The 27,220-nt window shown below is 43.6% G+C and overlaps 1 protein-coding gene across 1 annotated transcript; it reads left to right on the top strand.

Annotated features, from left to right (window-relative positions):
* The first annotated feature begins 1,445 nt into the window (after nucleotides 1-1,445).
* ube2f (ubiquitin-conjugating enzyme E2F (putative)) lies at nucleotides 1,446-26,758 on the top strand. The gene is made up of 10 exons (XM_037487986.2): nucleotides 1,446-1,679; nucleotides 3,755-3,904; nucleotides 4,780-4,809; nucleotides 5,899-5,964; nucleotides 11,127-11,194; nucleotides 13,372-13,442; nucleotides 13,693-13,750; nucleotides 15,875-15,907; nucleotides 17,071-17,133; nucleotides 24,361-26,758. The coding sequence occupies exons 2-10, from the start codon at nucleotides 3,790-3,792 to the stop codon at nucleotides 24,409-24,411; spliced, it is 555 nt and encodes a 184-aa protein (XP_037343883.1). The 5' UTR covers nucleotides 1,446-1,679; nucleotides 3,755-3,789; the 3' UTR covers nucleotides 24,412-26,758.
* The last annotated feature ends 462 nt before the right edge of the window (nucleotides 26,759-27,220 follow it).

The following is a 27,220-nucleotide window of genomic DNA, read 5'->3' as shown; positions in this document are numbered from 1 at the left end:
GCTGTTGTGTTAAAAATGAAAGATAAAGTTGAGAAAATAAGTCTCGTTAAACATTTCACTGTCGTAAAAGGTAAACAGAAGTCTCAAACTCATGAGGGGGCATCCACATGGAAAAGCTCAACAAACTTTCCTTATCCCTCTCTTTTACGGCGTTGTTGAGCTTGAAGACTTAGAAGTGACAGAAATATTTTATTTCAAAGTGAATGCCTTCATCTTCATTACAGAACTCTCTTCAATGGGTCGTCCAAGGGGAGGGTTCAGAAAAGATTATTCCCCCTCGAGAATTCTTGATCCCATTTTTGACCTTCTGTTCTTCATGTTCTTACTCCTGACAAGGCATTACCTCATTCTCGCTTAAAGCTATAGTGGGTTAATTTAATAAAACTGTGACCTGGCCGCCATCAACCTCTACCAACAAGCACAAAAATGACCTTTTTACACCTAAACAGTGCACTAAGATTTCCTTCACTGTTGGGTTTGGTTGCAAATGTTTACAAATGTTATTGGAAGCTGCTTTTTCACAGCCTGGTAACATCAGGATATAGTGACAATTCAAGCTTTGCTTTATTGCTTTATTTATAACAATGTCAGCAGCTGTGGCTTTTGTGCTGATTTGTTGGGGGCTGTTACATTTTGTTACAACTCCACAACATGACATCCAGATGTAGGCCGGTCCTCAGTCAGCTCCATTGAATAACATAAGCATTATGTGAAACACACCATGTGAAGACGGGTGGGTTTGGTTCTTACTTTGGTATGAGCATCACAGAAAGCCTGACAGCCAACACCCGTCTAAACAGATTTTGATGAAATACAATGAAATCATCTGCTCCACGATTAATAGTCCGCTCATTTTAAAAAGCTTCACTCACCAGACAGGTCAGTCGAGAGCACGTTCTTGTTGGGCAGTGACAGCCCTCATGCCCCTGGGTCCACAACTGGCTGAGTGAATCACAGCGTTATCCAACTTTAGGGCGAACTGGGTTCGCTCCACAGCAAATGAGCTGTTCTGACAATCAGTGAGTCTCTGCTTTCCCTGTTGTACAAGGTGCCCTCTTCAAGGCATTTACACTGTATGTTCATCTGTGTATCTGTAGGTTTTAGGTTTTTCAAATTTGCTGTATTACTTTGAATTTTAAAAGATGCTGAGGAGAGGGGGGGCTAATTGATTAACAACAATACACAAATAAAACAAATGAATATCTAATTATAGATACATTCAAAATAAAGTAACAAAAAAAGCTGTTTGCCTGTATTATCAGCTTGAACTCTGTGGTAGAGAATATAACAAAAATATAAATACTGCTTCTTATTTTGCAAACAATTAATTGCATATGATTTTAAAGAGCTCATCTTGAACTTTGGTTTGAAAATAAAGGATGGCTACAATCCAAAAAAAGGGTCGGAACTCTGCTCCGCGGAACTGCCGCCATGTGAACACGGACAACAATAACGGACGGAACGTCCTGCGCTTCCGTTACCCATGACACCCGAGCGAAGTTCTGACAGCTGATTCCACAATCAGTTTATATCCCCTCCGGCCCCCCAAAATAATCACTATTGAAGTAAGTTACAGTCGGACGTGACTCCAATAACCTGCGGCCGGGTTTGCGGGCATCGCTTTGAACAGAGGAGGGCGGCTCATTATGGTGTAGCACGGAGCAGCTCTGAGAAAGCAGGTAAAAAGGGGAACACACAAGCTAACGCTGGCTAGCAGAGCTACCTTCTCTGTTAACTGAAACGAGCGACATTTCTTCTTGCTCTCCACCTTCAGCTACGACCTTGTGTTCATAGCCAGCTGTGATTTGCGGCTTGTTAATACCATTGGTTTAACAAGACAAAAGTACAGTGACGAGGCGGGAACGTAACTTCTAAAAGCACCCAACATTAGCATACATCATTAGCACACATCTCGATATCAGTTCAATAGGTTTTGTCTTGAGGGAGACGCACTTTGTGTTAACGTACTCCGTTTCCTACTAGTTTAAAGTGAAGAGGGTATGTTTGTATGTGTGTTTATCTGCTACCGGTGTTTACCTGTGCGTGTGTGTGTGTGTGTCTGTTCGCTGCATATGCTGCGTTTTTGTGAAGCTTACTGGACGGTAGTCCAGGTAATCCAGGCCAGGGAGCGACCTCAGGGTGCCGTGATTGACAGCCCAGGCAGGTGGGTGCCGAGTCCGGCTCGGTGAGGCGCATGTTACGGGCGCAGTGACATCTGATCCCCTCGCACCCTCCTGCTGCCCCAGGGAGCTCGGGCGGGACACGCAGAGGTGCCAGGTCACTGCCCCCACCAGAGAGGTCAAAGGTCCTGTGCACCACCTGCAGAGCTGGGCCACTAGTCAACGGGTAACGGTGGGCTTCAGCAGAAAAGTAGTGCGAGCGGAACGTTTCCAAAACAACAGAGTAACTGAGTTTGTGCTGCGTGTAGTCGTTGGGGCTTACATGTTGGCAAGGTGGAGCTGTGTGGAGGCCATCGCACCAAGGGAGCACATTCTGAACCTTTAACACGTCCTTAAAGGTGATTTGATATAGTGTTTTCTGATGTTATTCTGATGGCACTAGCCATGACATGACTTCCAAACTTTAAACATTGTTGAGTAATTGTACTTTTAGCTCACTCACGTAGACATATTTTGAAACATGATCTTTGCCAATATTAAGTTCCCTTTTCTTGATTTGAAATATGTTAATCCACTATAGATACTTTTCCTTTCAAAAATATTTCTAAAAGGAATGCAGAAACAGACCCGCAGGGAATTGGTAAACGGCAGTTAATGGCTCCAGCAACACGTGTTTACAGTGAATGAACAGTGAATGCCAGATCTCTCAAGTTTATCACCGTCATGCCATGCGTGTCGGCTTCCTGCTGCAGCGTTCATAGAAAAGTTGCCTAAAGCATGACGTCGAAGCAGTCTTTTCATTTTCTTATCCCTTTGCTGATACACAGCGCCTGTTGAATATCATTCAGTGAGTCAAAATGGTGTTCATGATCTGTAGACTCCCCCATGTCTGGTCCTATCTCCTCTTTTAGATCTCTAAAACATAGATAAGTTATTTCTTGTTGTTTTCTTTTGGACTGTTGAGTTCAACGTTGGCATGCAAAAGTCCTTTTGCTAATGTTACAGTCATGAATGTTAAGAGTTGTTGAGCAGACGGCCAGAACTCAAAATGCTGCTTAGATTGAATGTCTTGTCAATATTATCTATTTGTGTGAAGTCAAGGTCAAGTGATTTTGTTATTGAGTGCAACACTGTCATTCTCTTGTTATTATATTCAACTGTTAGACAACACAGAGCCTAATTCCACATGGCCCCTCAGATAGATAAGATAAGTCTGTATTACTGCCGCAATGGGGAAATTCCCGGGATTCACAGCAGCGTAGGTTAAAGTGCAGAGACCTAGTGAAAAAGAAACAACATCCAAAACAAGTGATATCAGTAAGCAGCACTGTGTTATTCCACTGGGATTGAAAGTGTAGGAGCCGGATGCGCCCAGAGATGTGAATGCTTATAAAGCTTGATGTGAAATCCGGGTAATATGTATAAATCCACTCATTTTGTGTTGTCTTGCGTTGTTTGTGAGGGTGTGTATGTGTGTGTGTATGCTGGAGGAGGAGCCTATTCCAACTCATTGGGATAGTCCCCGGTCAGTTCACAGCCGACAAGCTGCTAGGCAGTTGACCTGTTGTCTTTTGGTCGGTGAAAATGAGTAAATAGATGTCATCAACACCTTTTCCCCCTCTGTGATTGTCAAGCTTTTTGCAGGGCGGCGCAGCACAGCGGCGCAGCCATGCTCACGTTGGCCAGTAAGCTGAAGAGAGATGACGGGGGAAAGACGGGCCGTGCCTCCGGAGCCCCCGACTCCACCCACAGGGTCTCCATCAGGGACCGCCTCCTTACCAAAGGTACCTGGGTTAATTCATCCGCTCGTATTCTTATCTCATGCAGACCAATAACAAGCTAAATGTTTAAAGACACTGTAGGAGCTAAAACTTTTTTTATTTTCATACAAAAAGTATAAATGACTTCCTCAAAGGCTGTTTGGGACACTATGGTTGGGTTCACACAGTAGATTCATTGGTAGTTTCTCAGATATATCCTATGCAACGCTATGTAAATGTTGGTGGATGTAATCTTACTTGCACCTGTCAAACGCCCTTATGTGCAACATCACTATAACCTGCTTTCTCTCACTTTGCATTGTAGCACATATATGACACGGGTCATCGGTTATTGGTGCCTCCCCAGTGTTGATCATTACTCTCAAGGAACTTCAGTTTCCACGTAAAATAACTAAATGTGAAAAGTTCTGGTGGAGTAAGAATTCAGCACTGGAAGTTCACAGACAAAACTACACTGATATCAGAAGCACACCTTCAGCAACAAGGGAGCATTCTACCCGGGTGTAAATCCTACAGTGATACAATCTGTTAGTGATCTAAATGCATCCCGCTCGTCTTTTCTTGTGAAGTGTTGAACCGGCTGATGCATGAAAGCAGTGAAGGGACCGTCTTAGAACTGTCTGACAGCGTCTTAGAAGAAATCCCACCAGACCGGACCCTGAGGCAACAGCAGCCGAACAGCCCTCTGCCCTTCACCTGTCGCTTCCTTCTGTGTCATGCGTCTACAACTTGCATATTACGCATTATACTTTAATGCAGAGAAACCTTCTTTACCCCCATATTGAAAAAAAGGCAGAAGTTGTGTGATGTGAGTGTCTTTACCCTGTTTGCTGCTCTTTTATTCATGATTCTTTTTTTCTTTCTTTCTCTCTTTATAGAAGTTGCAGAACTTGAAGCCCATCTCCCAAGTGAGTATGCTTTCCACTTCCATACACACAGATCTCCGTTTAGTTAATCATTTTTGTGTAGGTTATTAATAACAAAACTTTAACTGCATTCAAGTGGCATAAAGTTTATCCAAAAACATATTATTTGTTCACTGATTTTTAAATCAGTCAATCAATCAAACAAGTAGCTTTAAAATAAATAAATAATGATACATACACAACAAAACGAAAAACCTGCTAATGCACATGCTTGGGAGAGCCTGCTGAATTCACTCTGAATTCTTTGGCTGAACTCGGCATGTTTGTGGCCTGATTAGTGTCTCACGTCGAGCACCATGAGAGAAGCAAACGTAGTCACGGCGCCGGTTGAGGACGGTTGAGAACCATCCGGTTCCCTGGGAAACGTTTGACTCACACATCTTCTGTAAATAGATAGGGGTGGATGAGGATGTGCACCGCTAAGGAAACCATCCTCCTCTCTTTGTCTACAATGCTCACCCGACTCGTTGTCACAGCAGTGGTGAAAACTAATGACGTTCATTGGGGCTTCAGCACTTGTGCTCGGTGCCGTGGATCTGGACTTGCTGCGTGAAACTGAGGGATTTTCACTGTTGTGGGCAGTCAGGAACTCAGGGGAGAAAAGCTGCTTCATATGGTCTGCTTTAAAAAAAACAAGAAAGACTCAACAAATTTGTTCAAATGAGTTTGAGAATTTTATTTAAGCACTCACCAATTTTACATCCCATATTATTTGATTTAAATGATACATTTGCGTGAATGAGGAAAAAGGAAAAAGAAAAGCAATCCTTCCGATGTCCTGAAATGACCTTCAGAGGTTTAGAGTGCTGTGTTTTACATGCAACCTCTTACAATTTAACATGGTTCAAAAAAAGTCTCCCGCAGTACATGCCTTTGAACGCCAGGGGGAAGTATAGTGACACACGGAGTACCTCGGCCCAATTCCTGCAGTTTGTGTGTGTTTAATAAAAAAATAATACATTATTAATGATTTCCAAATCTGATACAAAGCCACGTTAGTTCTTCTCAAAGCTGCTTTTTTTTACCGTCGTCTTTAATAACTTAAAATGCCCCATCTTTATTCTGGTCCAGGTACATGCAAAGCCAGTTTCCCAGACGAGGACAAGCTGCATCATTTTCAGCTGGCAGTGTCTCCTGGTAAGATACAAATCACCCGTCTATCCGTCTGTCCTTTTCCAACCGATTTAATCCTTTCATTTCACCTCTCTGTCGATAATCGCTTGGCGGCACATCGTGTCGGCTGGTTAAACGCAATCAACCTCGGATCCAAAGTCAAAGGCGGTCAAATTTGCTGGTGTAAAGTTTGAGACTTAATTGGGGCTGTGAATTCATCATTATCTCCCGTATCAAAGCTCAAGAAAGTGCGGCATGCGAACAGATCCACCACATGTCATAAATAACGACTGATGGCAATTACAGACCGGACCGTACTAAAGCCCCCTGGGGCGCGCACGTCAGGGAGCGCACAAGGGGTCTCTGTTTTGGGGTCATTAATGCACTGTGCGGTCTCAAGGAAGTGACAACGTACGAAGAGTCGGACACAAGCACAGCTGTTCTAATGGCTTCCCTCAGCCCTGTCAATGGGGGAGAAATACAGACGGTTGATTACTAGCTTAAATATATATATATATTATTATTATTATACGATCGCTGCCATATTTACTGACCAGAAGATTGATTGCTAGCATTTTAGCTTTTCTGTGGTCAGTTCACTTTATTCCACCATCAGCCTGAACGATCCACACTAACAGGGAAAAGGTTCAAGCCCTCTGAGCCATATCCACAGATTACTCATTTGGTTTAATAAGCAGGGTTTGAGTGTCACGTTGGTCGGGAGATGCTAGTTAGTCCGTGTGCGTTTTGAAGGGCTCTCCAGTCTTCTCCTTACTGCAGCATAACTGCTGCACCGGTGTTGTTCCCTGAGTGCAATCTGCTGGCTCAGCAGCGTTTCTCTCTAAACGGGCCACGTGTGAAATATTGGACAAACCCGGCACAGTTGGCGTGTGACTACCACAAGTCTCTGGAGGGACCCTGCTCTGTCACACACTTCCTCTCCCAATGTCACCTTCTCATCGCCTGGAGGTCTGTGGCTCAGAGGTAGAGCGGGTTCTCCTCACTGTCCACATCTACCTGTCCTTGGCAAAGAAACTTAACCCCAAATTGCTCCCAAAGGAGCGCTGTGAGTGGTCGGATTACTTGAAAGCCCATTTGCCATCCAGGCCTGGTGAGCAATAAAAGTAATGTTGTGTTTGTATATGTCCCACAAAATTCTTTTTTAAAATTTACTCCAGACAATCGCAGAACAAGGCGGTGTAAACACTGCTTTAGTGACAAGGTCAGGGTGGATGTTCGGTCCAAACACTGCTCCTTAAGTCGAGGAGGCCCCAGAGGCTCATAGATCATCCTGAAGTCTCTACGTTGGTCTATTTGGCACGTCGTTTATTTAGTTTACTAGAAGACTGCACATAACTAACAGAAAGCGAGGAATCACTTCCTTCAGGGGGCATCATGCCAACACTTTGTACTGAGGCTGCACGTTATACCGGTGTAAGATCTCCTCACGGTATGAACCTCTCACGTACCGCTCATACCGGTGTGACCTCATAACAACTTGTTCTTCTGCAGGCGGTAGGTTTTTATCATTTTCCTTTCTTTCTGTTGCCAACTGTTATGTAGATGTTTTATTAAGTGGTGAATTCATTTAATACCTTCAAAGCATTTCAGATCCTGTGCCCCTTCCACCTGAATGTGCTCAGCGTCGTCAGCTTAGTTTTCACAAAGGTCTTTGTCAGCAAAGTCCGCCGATAAAAGCGAGGTTCAGCAATTAGAGAAAAATCAATTAGAGAGCAGATTCTGGTGTCATGTTCTTGAAGGGAGTTGATGAGGAGATTCTTCATGACTAATGACCTCTCTCTCCACTGATGTACCTTACCTCCCCCCCCCCCCCCCCACTATGCACCTTTCACTACCTCCTTCACTCTCCTTGGATCTCCTACCTTGTTGTTTTGTTATTTTCTTTTTGCTCTGTGTTTGCTGTTGATTACATGTAGTGTGTGAGACAGTTAATTCCATTTGTACTACAGCCAGGAAAAACAACGCTACTATGAAGTCCGACCGAATAAATAACATTATGGGAGCAAATAAGCGCATAAACAAAAAGGGAAATAAGGGTGGAAATAATCTGTGGATCGGCCTGTCCTTTGTACCAGCTGGTGGTGAATATTAAATACTTATCAGTTAACTACATTTCAATATATATTCTACGGGAGAACAAAACACTAAAATGAATGGAAGTATATGAACAAAAACCAACGAAAAACTGTTTTTTCTGCTGTCCTCATCCCGTGCTGTCCAACTGGCTTTCTGTTTCCTAGTTCTGCAAGTTATACACAGAAGAGGCATTCATTTGTGCTGCAGGGAGGTGGTCAGGAAAATGGAAAATGTGAAGGGAGCTCGCCTCAGGAAATTGTCCAATACCTTTTTTTTTTTATCCACACCAATGAAAGGTGAAATCATCTCCACTTAAGGGGAGAATTTATAGCTCAAGGCTCACGTATGTGCTTCTTCTCCCTTCTCTTTTACTTTGTTTTGTGTCTACTTCTCTTCGCATATCTTCGTTTCTCACAAAAATGCTTCACAGAAAATGTCAAAATGAAACTCATGTGAGTGTGTAAGTGAGAAAAATATCCCACAATTCTCGTTTAACAGTTGAACTTAGCTGAGAACAAAAGGTATCCCTACCAACACGCATTTATTATTCATTTTGGTACATAATGGAGCTTTCTGGAGCTCTTCGGTTACCCCATCTGTTTTCGTTCCCTTTTCCCAGGCAGCAGCTCTGTGCTGTGACCCCGTTGATCCGGACCCCTGTGTCTCTGAGGAATGGGGACACAGGGGTCCAACTCATTGTTTGGGATATTAGAAATGCAATAGTGTGTCGTCTTTTGTGTTTCAGATGGGTGCTTTTTTTTTCCTGCTCGATTTTGAGTTTGGATAATTAATTAACAAACTGAGTGTATTAGCAACCCGTTGTCGGGATCGGCCATTTTTCAAGGTCAACAAGAGGTCGTTGTGTGTGTTGAAAAACATATATATTAGGAAAGTATAGTTCAGAGTGAAGTAAATAATAATTACAACATACGGTAAACAGCATTCAAGATAAATAGTCTGTACATGCACAGCTGGGGGGGATTACCTAATATGGGCACAGCTCCCCCCTGGGCACCCATGAAGACACACCATGAGACTGACTGTCACGATCCAGAGAGCCATCTCAATCTCATGTTGAAGCAACAGTTGGTATCAAGTGAACCAAATCCGCCTCCTCCGCCTCCTCTTAGTGCTCCTGATGGCGTTTAGAAGATTCCGCCCCCCAAAGACAACAAATAAATCTCTATCGCAGCTGTGCATGCCTGTTAGTGAAGTCCATGCTAATATTCACAACAACATTCGCTTCCAGCTTTGGCAGATTGTCGCCTCGAATGTTTTCCACTGACACATCAGAGCAGTGGTCCCCAACCACCGGCCCACGGACCGCACAAAGAATACATGTCTATTTTTGCGCTCGCCCTTCTTGACATATTTCCCAAGCGTCACCAAGTGTTTTTTTTGCATTAGAGGGTCCTCTTAGCTGTACAGATGAGCTGTCACTCTTTAATGTAACTTAAATGTATCTCTCACCCCGCCTCACTCCTTCCTGCAGGGGGAATCCTAATCATGCACATGTATATGGGTATGATGGTATAATTCTTATTCTCCATTTCTGACAAACAGATCCTCTTAAAAGTCTCACATTGTTCTAGTTTCCGTCTTTGTTTTGGAACCTTTGGTCTTGGAAACATATCGGGTCTGGATTTGATCAGTTCAGTATTTGAACATGTGTGCCTCAGTTTGAAGGCCCAGTGTCTTGTGACAGAAGAGACTGATTGTTCCAGTGTACTGAAGACACTGATCCATTATTTATGAGCTCTCACTGCCTCTGTTAGTCACTACATGCTCTCCTCTGCTCCCTCTTTCACTTTGTTACTTTTTGTTCCCTTTTGTCCCCGTTCCTTTCTTTATCCTCTTTTCCACTTGAAGGTTTGTTTAAGCTGTATCTCTCTTCCTCACAGCGTGGTTTTCCGTTTTTTCATTTATAATACAACGGCGAGTTTTTGTGCAATGATATTAAATTGTCTTTGTTGCAGTGAATAGAATCTGATTGAGGTTTAGATACCCATTTTACGAATACCGTATCTCATATTGCGCCGTGTTTGACTATGGAAAGGCGTGGGGAGGAGGAGGGGGGGGGGGCGGGCGGAGTGGTAGTGGCAGTGTCACAGCAGCACTGTATTTTCTTGTCAATTTAAATTGGCTATTATTATTTCAGGATAAGAGAATTGCCCCAGATGTGAATGAGATGGTTTTGAAAGACAGAAAGCAGATGTACATTTTAGTATGTGGTCCATGGACGGAGCAGAGTACCCTGTATAGAGTGTATAAGAGGCTACATGCACATCTGGACCATCTCAGTCCACCTGTGTGAGCTCTAACAAGCAGCTTTCCTTCTTCCGTCCCAAATCCCGTCTCCGACCTCCTCTCGTCTGATCCGTGACCTGCAGCCGCTTCCTGCCTCTCCTTGTCTGACCCCGTGAGAAAAGTGCGACTAATTAGTCTCACACTTCCTGTGTCCTCAAGATTTATTTAATTGCTGTTAATTGGACAGCGCACGGAGGGAAATATACATAAAGGTACGATGTGTGCCCGTGCTTTCCACTTCCAATTAATGTCGGGCATCAGGTGTTTTTGCCTGAAATGTCGCCGGCCGGCGTGAGACGGAGGATTGAGCCGGGGTTGTGTTGACCCCATTAACTCGCCCGTCACATACGCATTGATCTGGTCGATCAGGGGGACCACCGCTGTGGCAGCAGAGGCCTCCTGGCTTTTGGAAATCTTATACGAGCTTGTAGCCAAATAGATTGCTTTAGGGCTTCGTTTTAATATTCATCCCACAGTCGTAGAGCTGGATTGTTCTTTTTCAAACCGGTTTTAAAGGGATGTTTTCATCCGCTCAGCTGTACTTAAGTGCAACAGCAAAACAGCCTCCAGTGATGTAAAATACACGATGATATACTGATGCCCTTTTTCCATCTGCTCCTTTTGCCGTTTTACAAGCTAATCTCACGCTGTTTTGTTCAGATTGAAACACTAATCAGCAATTATACAATAATAATAGTTCTAAAATATGAAATGTTCTGAAAAAAAATGTAGTGTAATGTGCATAGATTATTGAAAACCTTTTTTCCTCTTACTTCTTCCAGATGAGGGTTACTACCAAAGTGGAAGGTTTGAGTTTGAAATAAACGTCCCCGAAGCCTATAACATGGTGGTGAGTAATCCAGTCCTTTTCTCTCTCTACAAAAATAAAAAGCATTTGCTTTTCTGCTTGTGTTTGTATGTGTCCATGCCCGCGTGCGTAGTAGTTCCTGTTTAGGCCTTTCAGAATAATGGCTGCAGATCTGCTGTCGGATATTACGTTCCTTGATGTTGAGGCAACGTAATGGTGCCTTACATTTATGCACTTAGGATTTTTAGAGCACTGTGTACATATTCTATTTCTTATCATTAATGTTAATTTATGAGGGCAGTGAGCAATAGGTTTTTCTATGCTCTGGTTGCAGAGTCTACAGACCATACAGCACCCTTTTTTCCCCCCAGACCATCACAAGTTGATACGTTTCTTTATCTGTAAGCCTTTTTCTTCTTGCTACAAAGGCTTAACTCACGCATGTGCGTGTGTGTGTTTCTGTGTGTGAATCTGTCTTCATGTGTGTGTCTCTATCAGTACGTAAGCAGACGTACGTATGCTGTGTATCTCCGTCTTATCTCTCTCTTGCTCTCTTAGACACAGTTAGGTAGTTAAACTGTTTAAAATCGGGGCTCCTTCAACTTTTAAATTAAATTAAATTAGTTTTCAGACTGCTTTTAACAGTGGATTGTGCCTGGTGGTCAGGTTTGTTTGTTTGAAGATATATGTACACGCACACACACAGTATAATTAATTATATCATTCTAAATATTTAGCATTACGACCACGGTGACTGCATCAGCAGAAGTAAACAAGTGTCTTACCATTAAAAGGTGCAGTGTGTTGTAATTTGCACCATCTAGCGATGAGTTTGCAGATACCAACCAACCCTGACCATCACAAGTTGATACGTTTCTTTATCTGTAAGCCTTTTAATTATTGCTACAAAGGCTTAACTCACGTGTGTGAATCTGTCTTCATGTTGGTGTCTCTATCAGTACGTAAGCAGACGTACGCTTGCTTTGTATCTCCGTCTTATCTCTCTCTCTCTTTCACACACACACACATGCACACTCTCCTCCACACGCAGCCACCTGTTGCAGTTTTATGATGCCAGCCACCTAACTATAAATTCTAAGCATTCCATCATGAAAGGTTAATGGATTCGTGAAGTAAGTCCTGTTGGCATTCAAGTAGAGAATTGCTCCTGTGGGAAGAGGCGTGCAGCCCAGACAGACACCTTCGGAAGCATTCCTCATCATTGCCTCCTGTTTCACAAAATACAATCAGTTGCTTAATTCCAGAAGCTTTGACATATCTTCAATGAGATTCTTGCTAGTTGAGATGAGTAAACATCATCACAGCAAACACTGGGCCGCCTTCGAAGCCTTGGTGTACGTAGTTGCAATCATGTGACTGTGGTGTAGTTAATGCACACTACAGCCTTGCTTTTCTACCTGATAGCGTTCGCTCAACATAACGTGTGAGTGTCATTGTTTGTTTGCCACACGGCTTATTTTCTGCGCTCAAATCAGTCAACAAAGGCAGTGAATTTGTCACCGTTGTTCACAGTACAGAAAACACTGAACGGCAATTTAATTGATTTGTCTTCATAGTTAAGCTGGAGAAATCCAGAGGGAACTCTGAGTTGAGGTGTTACTCCTTTGTGTCGAAAGGAATCAGATGAGTTGTTTAGGACGCCTCCCACTGCGGGTGTTTTCAAACATGTAAGCTGAAAAGTAAAAAACTAAATAATCTTAGAGCCCCCAAACACATGAAATAGAGCATATCCAGACTCATAACAGTGAATACGTCACCTGTTGGCACTGGCCTGAGCTTTTAAGATGGACGTATTTAACTACTAATTCCTTAATTATCCCAGAGAAACAGAGAAAATGTAAAAAAAATATTGAAACCGTCTCGCCAGAGAAGCAAATACTGTGGTTTGATGGCCTTTTTGCCTCCTCTTGGCCTTGTGTCTGTCTGTGTTGGCAACATTATTGTTTCTGAAATGCTTTGAATTAGATGGTTGGAAATCTCAATGAATGGTGATTCTGAACTTTTTCTCTGACCTTTGTAGTAAATCAGTCTGATATCCAAATAGCTCAGTGGTAATTGTACAGCAGTGTACTTATTGCTACTATTATGTTTGACGTTGCACAGTGATTTAATGCTGGCCACTAATGTGGCCTATTTTTCGAGTTAGTTTAAAATCAAATTAGATCCTTAAGCATGTCTTTTTCTTGCTAATGTTTCAGCCTCCTAAAGTGAGATGTTTGACCAGAATATGGCATCCGAACATCACAGAGACCGGAGAGATCTGTTTGAGGTAATGCCTACTAAGTTACCTTCAGTTTGATGTTGCATCGCTGTTCTTCCTGCTTTTGAAATGAATGGAAACCGCAAATAAAGATAGACGCTTCTCACCCACACCCAGCTTTTGCTATACAAAGTTCACAACCTCTGGCAACACTGTTGGCGTTGCTTGAGGGCAACAATGTGCAATTACAAGCTGCCACACACTTTGATGAGACGCAGGTATTCTAAATGACACCGTTTCCTTTTTGATTCTATTTCAGCTTATTGCGGGAACACTCTATTGATGGCACAGGCTGGGCCCCCACTAGAGCTTTAAAGGTAAATACATTGTATTTATTGAAGAGAATGTGTCCTTGTTAAAGGAAAGGCCAAAGGAACCCATCGGGAAAGCAGAATGCTTCCAAGCCAAAATCTGGCGCTGTCGCTCACAGATTCAACAGAATGCAAATGAATGCCGACTCGAAGGGAGAAACACCATGTGACTCCGTTTTTACCGTTTAATCTGGAACGGCATTTAGCTTGCACGCTTGGGTCAGGCCCGATGTTAGCATCAGATCTGACTTAAGTGACCAGCCTCTGAGGTTTCTTCGCTTTCTTTGTTTCAAATATTTCATTTCATTTGTTTGACTGACGACATGGTCAAACAGGTAATTATTTCCATCCCAATGCTCTTTGTGTCAGGAAGGCACATTGTTGAAAATATCCGCATTGTTTTATATAGTTGGTTGGTGAGAAAGTAAATAACAACTAAAGGATGAAACATGTTTAAATAGTTATTTATGAACTGAAGTATTCAAATACTCTGTGTAAAAGTACTAAAAGTAGTAGTGGCACATCGTTAATATCTTTTTAATACCATACTACACCAACCATATTATTTTCCAAACAAAAAAACCGTCCTTGACTCTTATGTTAAAATTGCATATCTATCCCACTGCATGGGAGCTACATTTTATTATCAGCCTCAACAGTCTGTTACTCACCACATTATTGGAACCTACAAAGATGGGATGAACCGGGTGCAAAGTATCACGGTAGACATTTCTATCCCCTCTCTCTCTTTCTGTCTTTCTCTCTCTCTCTCTCTCTCTCTCTCTCTTGTGACGGGATGATGGAGATTGCTGCAGCATTTGATTCTGTTTTGCCCAACTTCCAACGCAGCCCCTTGCTGTTTCCGAAAGGCGGAGGCGCACGTTGTCACGTGCGCGAGAGCAGGCGGGCTCGGGCTCTTTGTGGGCACAAAACCTTCGTTGGAATGAGGTCGGAGCAAAAAGCGGCGAGTCAGAAGGGAGTGTGGAAGATTGTGAGTGGGTGCTGATGCCACTCTCCCCCCCCCCCACTCCGCGGCTTTTACCCTGCGAGCAGGAGCAGGCGGACGCCTCCTCGCTCACTGCTCCCGGGTCGTCTGTGATTTTGTTTTCGCACTGCAGCTCACCAACTGCCTTCTGAGGGGAAAGGAGAGCGGAGAGCTCTATTGGAGAGATTATACCTCCGCTTTTAGAAATAACTTTAATAAAAGTTGGTGATTAGTTTGGTTCAGCCGACAAGGGAGAAAACAAATATAAAGTTTATGTTGGTTAGTGGATTAAATCTGCAACAGGGGACCAAAGGAGACATGAAAAGCAATAACATCTTCTTTGAGAGGGGGTTCAGTGAGGAATGAATTTCACATTTCCTCTGCTTTTATCACACTTAGCAAACAGACATTCTGGCACCTCCAAACTTTATTTCATTATGTCTATGGAAAAATACTTGTGGCATGAATGAGCGACACATCATTTATTGTAATCACTGATTATCTCAAAACTGTGGACGTTTGTTCTGGGCAGCTCCCAGGGGCCGTCATGGTGTCCTTGCTGCTCTTCACTCCTCCTGAAAGGAGAAAGCAGGGGATAATAAAGGAGCCAACCTCTATAAAGGTGTATTTGTGTGACTACTACACAAACAATCAATCAATTTTGCTAATGAATATTTTCTAGAAATAATGCATAAAATCCTCCCCCCTTTAAAAAAGCACGCCAGGATGGTGGGTGGGACTTGGCCCTTGTCACAGTGTGTAAAGCTCACCGTCATGGAGAATGAAATGTGAAAGGTTTCATTTGTTAATCCATCAAAGTAAATACACAATGCATCTGGAAGTTATTCACAGCTTCACTTTTTCCAAATGTTGTTATGTTACAACCTTTTTCCAAAATTGATTAAATTCACAGGCGTTTGTAATATTAGATTTTACATTTCCTCGTGATATAAGCGTCGGCCGAATTAATGTGAGTGAAATGATTCAATTCGTTCACACTTTGTGTTCCAGGTTTGTTTGTGCCCATATAATACACCATATTGTTTAGTATGAATCAAGACTCTTATCTTTCGGCCTCATTGTACCCCAATTGTCTCCCCTGTATATTGAATACTGTTTGATCATTTATCATTTGTTTCTTCCAGGACGTTGTCTGGGGATTGAACTCTTTGTTTACCGTAAGTTTTGCTTGTATTTACTCTATTAACATGAGCGTTGTTGCAATCTGAACTACACATACGATATCTTTCTCAGTATGAAGTGGTATTTGAGATGATAGGGGAAGGTACAAAACAAGAAGATGGATTGCACATTAGAACAGCTGGTTCTGGGTGTCCCTCTGTGCTTTGACTAAAGCGCAGACCAGATTTCACTTTTTCTGCCCGAGCAGCTCTGAATTTGGTCCGGAACCGAGCCAGAACCAACTTCTAACAGGAATTCTGTGTACTCATCACAAACAAATATATGAGTGCTTCACACCGCTCGAAACATTAGAGTCTTGACTACAATCTGCACTCATCTGTTTCGAAATACTCCAAACACAACTCCAACGAGTTAGTAAATGGGTTATGCAAATGAATCCCCATAATTTGCACAGGGCAGGCCATGTGTAAATTATTCTCATCGAAGCGAACAACGAAAGCAAGACACAGAATCAGTAGCGACGCAGAAGAAGTGATATCAGGATAATTTCTCTCAGACAAACCTTGCCAAAACTAGAGCTAAATCACCTCCAAGCATAGGAATCATAAATCATACATTTTATCACGGTCATTCTGTCAATATGAAAGCATTCAGATTAAATGAAATGATTAAATGTTAAATTGAGAATAATTGCATTTAAAAATTTCAAATAAACGTTTTTGGAATCTGCTGAAAATAAAACTTTTTATTCAAATCAGTCCAAAACCTGCTTACTCTACTAATTGCAAGCTTGCATGAATTTGAAAGCATCCCCACTTCCCCTGAGGTCAGCACTGTGTCTGTGATAATGGGGATGGTAATCTGCATTTATGTGCGGTTATGCCCTAAATCTTACCTCATAATCGGGAAACAACCCCTCAGCCCGATCCGCCTTTAACATCTATTATCTCTCTAATAGCACTCTGTGTCTTGCCTCGCCTCGCTTTGTTGTGCAGCATCGCCATGGCAACAGCTTATTATAATATTTCGTTGCCGCGGTTGCAGAATCCGATGTGACATGGCGTACGGCAAATAGTGCAGAGGTTTGTAGATTTGCTGTTAACCTCTGGAAGCAAAATGTGGCTTATAGAAGTATTGAATTATGCAATGATCTCCACTTTTGTCACCTTTTTGTCTCTTTCTCTTACCTCACCTCCAGGACTTGTTGAACTTTGATGACCCTTTGAACATCGATGCAGCAGAACATCATCTGAAGGACAAGGTGAGTCCCCCCACCACACCCCCCCGACACATTCAGGGATGAACATAATTCTGTTTCAATGCCGGTCACTTAATTCGGTGCCAATCAGGGACTGCAGACATTGACATGGCGACGGTAAACACTTGCAAGGCCTCCTACTGCTTCTCTTATATTCTCCATAATCATATTCATACCCTCTGCCCGCCGGGAAAATAAATTGGGACATGATGCACAGCTGCTGCTGAAGCTGCCTTTTTTATTTTTTCTTCTGCACACGACTTAATGTTTTTTTTTTAGTTGGGATTAATCAAAATTCCGTTGAAAGGGTTTGAAGGCAGTGTTTCCCCTCGGTCTACACCTTAAGGGGAGGGGGTAGTGGTTGGGTATTTGGGCAAACGGTGCGGCCGACATATTTGCCACATACATATGTCAGTGACTCAAGGTGCTGCATCCCACATTCAGGGTATTAGTGATATTACAATATGAGGCTATATGTGTGCTTTGATTGGAACAAATGTTGTCAAAAGAAATGTGAAAATGTATTTTATCACCCAGCCATGACTGCATGTTACTATTCCCCCATTTTTACACACACAAACAGGCACACTGCTGGCATGGACTCGGGGGGAGGGAGCAATTTGGGATTCCGTGTCTCGAGCACAACATAATGTTTCAAATAGATGGGCACCGTGATTATTAGATGGTGAACGTATTCCCTGTACGTCTCCACTCGGCCCGTCCTCAGCCCGTCGGGCCGCTGGCAGACAGGAACCGCACGCTCTCACAGATCTCAGCTCTCACAGTTTCGCTTGCAGTCATTTCTTTCCTGGGCTGCAAAGCGAACAAATGGGACTCTGCAGGGAGCCTTCTGACCGGGGTAAAAGTCGTTAGTTGAGCCTGAGTTGAGGTGAGCTGAGAGGATTTCTTTTAGTTTCTTTTTTTAAGTACAACATTTAAGCTTTGGCCCCTTTCCCCTGATTCATTGGGATGCACCCAGTAGTGCGTGATAAGGGCCATGTAACCCCCCCCCCCCCCCCCCCCCCTTTCCCCTTATTCATTGGGATGCACCCAGTAGTGCGTGATAAGGGCCATGTAACCCCCCCCCCCCCCCCCCCCTTTCCCCTTATTCATTGGGATGCACCCAGTAGTGCGTGATAAGGGGGCCATGTAACCCCCCCCCCAGGAGACGTGAAGAGTTTTCTGAGTTTTGTTTTGAGGGGGAGCGAGATTGTATAACGAGTGGCTTCTGGATTGTGGCCATGATGGTTGAGATGAGTCAATGGAGGCAGGGGAGCCTTTGAAGACTTGTTTAGAAGCTCGTATTCGTTGGTTCAGGAGCCCAAGCTTCTAACATTTCTCCGTTTGACAGCACCCCGATGGACAGGAAAAGGTTGAAAATAAGACCCCTGGTGGTCAGTGGGAATTTCCAGTTCCGGTTACAGTTAGACTCACCGCCCACCTTGATGTCCCGATCGGCATGATTCAAAATGTGGATTTCTTGTTCAGCACAGAGTGAACCGAGTGTCCGTATCGTAGGGCGTGTTGGGGGAGTGAATGACGGAGTCATCACATACACAGCTTCATTAAAGCAGTAGCTTCACCACTTTACTTTGGGAGACCTGGTGCACACGCAGATGGATCTGCAGGGACCAGTCACACGTTCACACAATCAGCCAGTTGGTCGCATGCCAATGTAGCTGCTTTCTTCTGATGTCCATGAACTTGATTTATTAAGTCCCTGAACATTGAGTTTATGGTATACATCTCTAGTTTAAAGTCTACTTCACTACAATATATTTTCATTTAGTAAATGATGGACCACTTAGTCAAATAGGCCATAAAATGGAATATTCTTTAGGGCGGGATTACTGTGATTGGCACCATGGAAGGTATCAAACACTCCTTCCACAGCTGCTGAGTGACACGATGCAAAATACTGATAAAACCTGTAATCTACAAAATGAGCCATGACTGCTTCACAGCGGGTCTACTGGATTTACGTCTTCAAAACATGATCATTTAGCAAAATGAATTGAAGAAAACTCTCAAAAGCTGATTCCATAGCTTCTTTTCCCCTGGGGAGTGAGAGCGCTGCCTCGGTGTGCTGTTGTGCGTCTCTGGAGTCATAACAACTGAAAACACAGAGTCGGCCATCCGCGACCCCCCCCACTCCCACTGAGTAATCAACTCCAGCAGCGAGAGGGGGAAGCAGTGGGAGTGTGTGTGCGTGTCAGTGCGCACCCACTAGTGCGGATGCTGGCGCTCGTGTGTGTGTGTTGAAGCGTTTGAAGTGGAACTCCTTGTGTTGCTGATCTCTGAATACATCGGCCTGTTAAAGCTGCTGAAAGGAAGCATCTCACATTCAGTGTCTGTGTGGGTCTTTTGTACCATTTGTTGTTTATGAGTAGGCTGTGTGTGTGTGTGTGTGTGTGTGTACACACAGGGAGTTGTATTATAAACCCGGTTAGTGCGCTTGGCACAAAAATTGAAGAGGCCAATTGGCTTGATGCAGCTCCAGCATTACCTGTGTTTATGTGTTTTATGGAGTATTGTGAAATATCAATAGATATTGCAGACTTTTAGGTGGAGGGGAGAGATAGTCCTTTGACTGATCTGTCTAGAGATTCATCTTTGTTTGCTCCTTCAGTTTTTATTAGATTTTCATGAGGGCAAGTAGTGAACTGTGCATACCTGCTCTGACTGTTTGAAATCCTCTGCAGTGCCTTTTTTTAATGCTATCAGGGCAATATGAACCAAGATCTCTGAGGAATGTTTCCAATACTTATTTTAAAGTATGACACAGGAAATTAAGGCAGTTATGAAGGCAAAAGAGGGTCCAACCTATGGCTGCGCGGTATACCGGTTCAGACGGTGTAAGATCTCCCTACGGTATAAATTTTATCTTAAATGTCATCCCGGAGCGTTCAGCGGTCGGAGCTACTCGTCTTACGTGTGTTGAGATTGAGTCATGGTAATAACTTTATGACAACAATGAATAACCCACAACAAACTCTTTAACAAGGTTAAACACACACAAACAGACACAACCGCTTGTGGCACATAAACAATTTGTAACACTATTTACCCCACCCAACTGCATGCTGGGTGCAGCTCTGTTGCTACATGTTACATCAGAAAACGATTTATTGCAAAGTTGGTCTTAATGTCTTAATACCGTGATATGGATTTTTAGCGATACCGCCCAGCCATAGTCCAACCTTTGACTAGAAAGGGGCCCCTAATAAAGTGGACGTGTGTGTGTATGCCCACTCGATCCTGAGTGGTGATCAATATATAACAGTTTATGCACCGGCATGTGAAGAATCCATACCTGTTGCTGGTACACCGCCCAGCCCTATTCTCCGTTGCATTGGAATGCATATATAAAAAGTGCATATTTTTAACTGGACTAGTAGCGTTTGAATATGACCACCAGCATCATCAGGCTTTTTCTCTCATTGATTTGAAAAGCCAAATAGACACGCAGATTCTTTGTGAAGGTGAGGACAATTCAAGCAAATTGCTTTCTTGCAAAGTCGAGGGCCACTGTATTGGGAATGCAAATTGTGAGAGAGCGTGATTGAAATGAGGAGGGGGGGGGGGGGGGGGTACCTCCGTCACACTCGCCTCCTCCCGTTCCAGCTGCATCCCTCTCTGACCCGAGCAGTATTCAAGTCTGAGACGGACTCGTCTCTGCTTCTGCTTCCACTCGGCGAGCAGCCACACTGCTGAAGTGTGATCCCTTTTTGTTGTCGCAGTAATTCTATTCTTTGTGATCTTAGATCTCAGCTGTGCTATTATCTGATTGTATTTCGCCTCCTCTCATATGTGTGACTGTTGAGGGACGAAATGTAATGATTCGAGCTTTATATTATTTTATGTCTCTGCAGAGAGATGAGACTTTAAAGTTCCCGTGTCCAGGACTTAATGTGGCTTTTGGATTTGGATGGCACTATTCTTAGAAATCTTAGGCAACACAACGTACTTTAAACAAGAAGAAAGAAGAACTGACTTATTTTTATAACCATCAATAATTACAGAAGAAAAGCCGGCGTAAATATCATCAAATGTATGGGTAGGACACACCCTCCATGAAGCTCAAAGAGGTGTAACACAAAGCATTTAACAAAAGAAAGAACTATACCTCAATGCCAAACTAAAACCCATTCTAGATAAAGATAACTTCCATGAAATAACAAATACAAATGATTAAAGTACTGTACTCTTACAACTACAAACTACAAAAGCCTTCTACTCTGTTTTAGTTCTGAATACATAAACCAATGGTTCAACAGTAGAACTATCTCACACGTCTCATGCAGCATAATCCCAGTCACATTCATTTCCCTAATACATGCGTCTTTGCAGAAAATTTAATTTGCCATTAAAAACTCTTCAGACCCGTCCACAGTCCCACTAACAAGGCGCCTTGTCGCTCAAGCTTCCTGCTGTTCGGAAGGTTCCAGCCCAGATGTGTGTGTTTGGCTGCATGAGGGAGTTTGTAAAGGGTGTAATTGATATAGAAATGGCCATTTTGTATTCCATCAAATAGCTGTTGGCGGGTCACTAAGGTCAACACCACCTTAAGATCCTCTTAATGACGGGTTGTACATGAAAAGGTGAATCTGTGTTTTCATTGGTTACAGTTCATGAGCATTCATTCCAGAGTCATTCTAAGAACACCCTCTTTAGCTACTTATCCCTCGGAGCTGATTAAATTAAGGATGCCGTGATGTGACGGCTCAATCAACTCTATTATTTGGCTTTTGAGGGTGGAATGGAAGGCTTTTAACATGTGCTGCAAACCCACACCTTTTCTAGCCTCGAACCACTTACCCAGATGTGTCGGGCGGCGGGTGTGTTGGGGGGGGGTTTGACATTTTTGACTAAAATCCTCAGTTATCCTTGTGAAAGTGTGAAATCAGCCAGGACCATTGAGGACCTCTGTATCCCCGGCCATCTCTCTTCTCTCCCTGTATTTCCCATGTCACGCCTCCACCTCCCCCTTCAGTCTGTTTGTCCATGCAGGGGATTCCCGTTGCTTATTTACCCCCCTTTTGGCAGATTCTAAACTGTTTGTACCTGCAGGGTTTGATTTGCATTCCCTTCCTTTAGATGCTGGTACACACTCTGAGTACCTGCACAGATTCCTGGGGGAGAAGCATTTGCCTGTTTGCAAGGTTAAAATAAGGCGAGCAAAAGTTTTTCATCAACTGCAGGGTGTGCCTTGAGTCTCTAAACTAACAGCAAAGTAATTTGCAGCCTCAGCCAAACAGAGTAGGGTGTGTGGGGGCAAAGTAAGAGCAAAGAACCATTTCTGTAACTGGCTGATTTAACTTTGAAATGGTGTTGAAAGGCTCGTCCATCCTAGAACTCTTTACTCTTTTTGTTCATACGGTGTGTCGGTTTAACTCTTAGTTTATTGGGGATTTCACCGCAAGACGCAGCTGAGTTGACGAGAGATGCCAGAGATTCGGATGAGGACTTGTTTACCCTTTTTATGCTTTTCCTTTCCCACAGACACATCATCAGAGAGAGACATTTCAAGTGGACCATGTTTCTGCTCATTAATACATAGAAATGCTGTGGTCTGTTTCCCCTCTCATCTTTGGACATCGAAATGATCATCATGACGGTTCGCATATCAATCCTGAGATGAAGGCTTTTTTTTAATTTTCTGCTCAATTCAGTTAGTGTAGCCCAAAATCACAAATCAGTCCCTTAGAAGAGCAGAATGTGTAAAAGCGTCAGTGTCTGACGCTCTGAACAACTATCTGATAGGTTGCTGTCAAAGATCCGTGGGGCTCAGAAGATGAACTGTGATTGTGTTGATTTCCTTCAGAAAACCTCCCATATTTCTGCAGCAGGTTTATTCCCTGTACTTCAGCTGTCCCTCGTGCTTTGTGCTGATTGGCAATTGGTTGCACGCTATAACGAGATGGTGATCCTGGTTGACAATACATCATCTGCATGGTCATCGTGAGCACAGTAGCATACTATGCAGATACAGCATGTTAAGTGCATGTCCAATATACCAGGACAACGTGCTGCGTCTGCCAGCATTCTGACCCACAATGCACTGCGCAGCCAAAGCACAGAACTAGAAACTATCAATGTGTTAAGGTCCAATCCTTTTAAAGTTCAGCGCTGTGAGGAAGGAAATTAATGAAACATGTTTGAGCATTTGATCTGCTTACTGCTCAGCTTGAATTATACGCCTCGTCCCGGCGATCGACGTTTTTCAACACTATTGAATTATTTGAATCACTTAACGCAAACTTCAACATGTAGGGAGCATCCCATCCTGCAGCAGCAGCTTGTCAAAGTTAAAGGCATTTTGTGAAGTTCCCTCTTGATGGCACATCCAGAAGAAACTTCTAGCCTCGTGTTCTAACCAAACGAACCAATACAGCGTGAGCACGTGGACATCCCCTTACAGTCCGTGTGCCCTGAAAATGTGCCATTAAAATAGGGCCTGCAGGGAGAGACCCCTCAGCGGCAATAAGGCCAACCCAGCATCCCGCTGTCATTGCGACTGGCAGCTCTTCAGCATTCCTGCAACCGACTTTGAATCTTTGAATGCAAGTCATAGATAATTCAGTTCCACGGGTAACATCCATGCTGCCGAAGCGCTATCATTCATCCCAGAAAGGAGTCTCGTTAGCTGCAGACGGCGGGCAACCAATTACGGCAGTTTTCATCATGCACAACGTGTCAACCCACAGGGCCGTTGTGCTACGCCGTGCGTTTCTGTGAACTCATCGAATCCTTTCACAGGCACAAGCTGCTCAATTCTCAAATGAATAGCTGTCTTTGACCTAATCCATGGAATTGCGTGTATGTGTGTGTGTGTGTGTGTGTGTGTGTGTGCGCGTGCAGGATATATGAAAAAATTGTAGGCACAAGCAAACCAGTCGGGGGTAAGGGAATGAAAGATGGTTGCCGGGTAGAAGAACTCTCATAGAAAGTGGTTAGAGAGAGGAGACCTGCAGTAAAATGTCAACCTGAATGACTCCGATGACGTCATGAAGAAGATGTAGTTGAAGATGTGGTTCTACTTGTATGTGGTTTTCTAAAGAATATATATATATTTAAAAATAAATGCAGCTACAAAGGGCAATGAGCTTTGCTGTTTCTAAATGATGTCATTTATGGTTATTTGGAGAGTTGACCGTTTGCTCTTTACAATGTTTCATATGTGGCTTCTACATCTAACTCTCGTACTCTCTTTACTTTCCTCCAATCCAGGAGGATTTTCGGAAAAAGGTCCAAGATTACATCAAGCACTACGCCAGATGATAGATCCGTGGGCTTCCTAATTCAGCCTGCACCAACCAACCAACCAACTGCTCTACCTGCCTCCGTTAATCTTGGCGAACCCACCACCCGCACACGTGTGAATCAACAGCTGACTCTTTCACCCTCCACTGCTGCCCCGCTGCTCACTGCAATAAACTCCACATTACAAAAAGAAAAAAGGATGTGTTTGAGTGAAGAAAATGATGCCTGAGTCATCCTAACAGATTGAGCGTTACCATGACCACAATGTGCGTTCAATGTTGGAAGACCACTGTATGACGGCGTCTCCCCGGAGGAGTCCCTGAGCCGCAGTCTGAGGCCACCGGCGAGGCGACGTGGGGATGAAAATTGCAAGCTAAAGAAGAGAGCTAACGAGTCAAGAGATGAAATATCTGTTGCTATCAGCTGTTCCAGTGCCTGCTGTGTTTGTGTCACTGAAGACAAAATGCATGTGAATTCACAGCCACGCCCTGTAGTAAGATGTAAACACATAGGTACACACAGGCCTCCAGCTCCCCTAGACAGCATGTGAATGACCACATTGTCCATTCTGTCATTCTGTGCATACGCACGCACGCACGCACACTCGCAACTCACACACACACACACACACACTGTTTGTGTGTTCAGCTCCAGTTGGATAAAGAACGACTACAAAAAACCCAGCCAAATATATTGTACCGTTGTCATCTGTGCCCTTTCGTTATCTTTCCTCCCTCGACCCCTTATGTCTCTCTCTCTCACTCACACACACACACACACACACACACACACACAACCCCAGGTACCTCTTTCCGTTGAGGATGGAGAGGTTCATTTATCCTAAAGTGCAATCAGACAGCAACATATACAAGGACAACGTTTTGGTGTGTGGTTGCAATAGGATTTAAGGTGGAACAATGACTATGAGTTTAAAGTACTGATGCAGGTCTACTTTTAATTGCATAACAGATAAGAGCGAAGCGATTGACTGTCCCAAAACGTTAGTGTTCTGGATCGTTCTTCCTGCTCTGAGGTGGTGTTCTCGCCCACAACACGTTTTTTTTTGTTTTTTTTCAGCGAAAAAACAAAAAAGCTGAACAGCAAGCGGACTCAGTGACTAGGAATCTAGCATTGTCCAGGAATTCTTGAATTCCTCCTTAAACACAAATGGTGATTCTATGCTTGGAGTTTTCCTTTAAAGCTGAAAGATGGCACTTTTACCACAGTTATTGTTTCATTTCTTTGTCATCGTGCTGCAATATTAAATAAAATACAATTTACTGTCCCAAGGCTGATAGGACTACATTGTACGCACCTTCTCATTCTGGTTCATGACAATAAAGGCAGATCGATAGAAGCTCGCAGGATGCCAGCGAGTGAGCTCACTAGCAAGCAAACATGTGAGTGTCCTTTTCTCTCTCACTTCCTCTGTTGTGTGTGTGTACTTCTTGGCGTCCATACATAGTGGAGGACATTGGAGGTGTCTCCCCCCCCTGGACAGGTGTGAAACAAGTCCCCGTGATGCTTGCTGTCTCACTCATTAGCTTTCTGTCCACTGGAGTTAGGTGCTGCTGCTCCTCTGCCACTGTGTGTGTTTGGGCCATAAACTGCGGGTTCAGAATGAAGAGAAAGAACGAGAGCCCGGGAGGCTGTGCGTGACTGTGCGTGAGTGTGCGTGAGTGTGTGTGTGTAGCCTGGTCCTAGCTAGCGTTGTGCCTCGTATATCGACTACACTCCATTCAGCCACATGTTCGCACATCTGCATGAGGCAGAGTGCAATCTGACCAGTCGTGCATTTACTAGGGGTGTCAGAAATGTAGTTATTGAAGATTGTTGTTTTGTCGATTGTGTGTGTGCACAGAGAGTGAAATTGTGTGCTTGTTGAGCGTTTGTGTGTTTGTGTGTGTGTGTGTGACATGTTGAAATTAGGTGTTTTTTTTTGTTTTTTATTGCATGCTCTGGTTCCCTCTCGCTCCTTGTTCTGTTTTTCTGGCCCAGGGTTCTACACCTCAAACTGTCATTGTTTCCTTGGTGGAAGTGAACAGAACAAAAAGGGATCGATGACTACTGGAAAAAAAAAGGACCTCAGAATATGACAAACACCGGGTTTTAACAAAAATATGAATGTGGGCGTTGTGTTAAAGGCTGAACGCCCGATACTACTTACCTAACGTTAGCCTTACTAATACTCTGACTTGTCATATGTCCCTCAGTTTGGCAGTTCTAAGTGTTTATTTCTGGTCGCCATGTTGGGCCGGGGGGGGGAGATTAACAACTTGTCCTCAAGCGTTTCTTTCTCAGATTGTATATCCATTTTTAAGATATATTAAAGAGAATATAAATGGGGAAAAAGGCATCCTGTGTGTTTAATTGACTGAAGAGAGCGAGGATCTTCTGCTCGTGTGATATCATTTATTTCCGATAATTACATTGTTACCTGGTCATTATTTTAACACAAAATATCATTTTTGTTACCAACCGATTTCATCCCCCTGTTGGTGCGAGACTGAAGCTTCACGTGTTCACGAAATGTACTTTTCTCGTTGCTAAAGGTTCCTCAGGAAACCCAGTGAGTGGACTTCAGTGCCCCACACAGTCAGTTACAGCCGTGCACACTGTGTGTGTGTGTGTGTGTGCACGTGTGTGTGCAGCTGACAGCCAGGTAACGAGGCAGGTGAATGCTATGAATAAAATGTCCCGCTCTCACAGCACACATACCCCAGATTCTTTGTGGGCAGGTCCTTTTTAACTACCCCCCCCCCCCCCCGATTAAACCTGAAGTGCAGATATCCATTAACCTGCCTTGGGGAGGAGGTGGGAAAATAAT

Source organism: Pungitius pungitius, chromosome 10 (genome assembly GCF_949316345.1).
Source record: "Pungitius pungitius chromosome 10, fPunPun2.1, whole genome shotgun sequence".
NCBI lineage: Eukaryota > Metazoa > Chordata > Actinopteri > Perciformes > Gasterosteidae > Pungitius > Pungitius pungitius.
The sequence above is the reverse complement of the archived record's forward strand: the minus strand, read 5'-3'. Positions and strand labels throughout refer to the sequence as shown.

What these genes read in the sequence shown, in the direction of transcription:
- ube2f (XM_037487986.2), top strand. Translation starts at nt 3,790, where the DNA reads ATGCTCACGTTGGCCAGTAAGCTGAAGAGAGATGACGGGGGAAAGACG. An exon ending in CCGAAGCCTATAACATGGTG is followed by an intron (nt 11,195 to 13,371) that starts GTGAGTAATCCA and finishes CTAATGTTTCAG; the next exon opens with CCTCCTAAAGTGAGATGTTT. An exon ending in CCCCCACTAGAGCTTTAAAG is followed by an intron (nt 13,751 to 15,874) that starts GTAAATACATTG and finishes TGTTTCTTCCAG; the next exon opens with GACGTTGTCTGGGGATTGAA.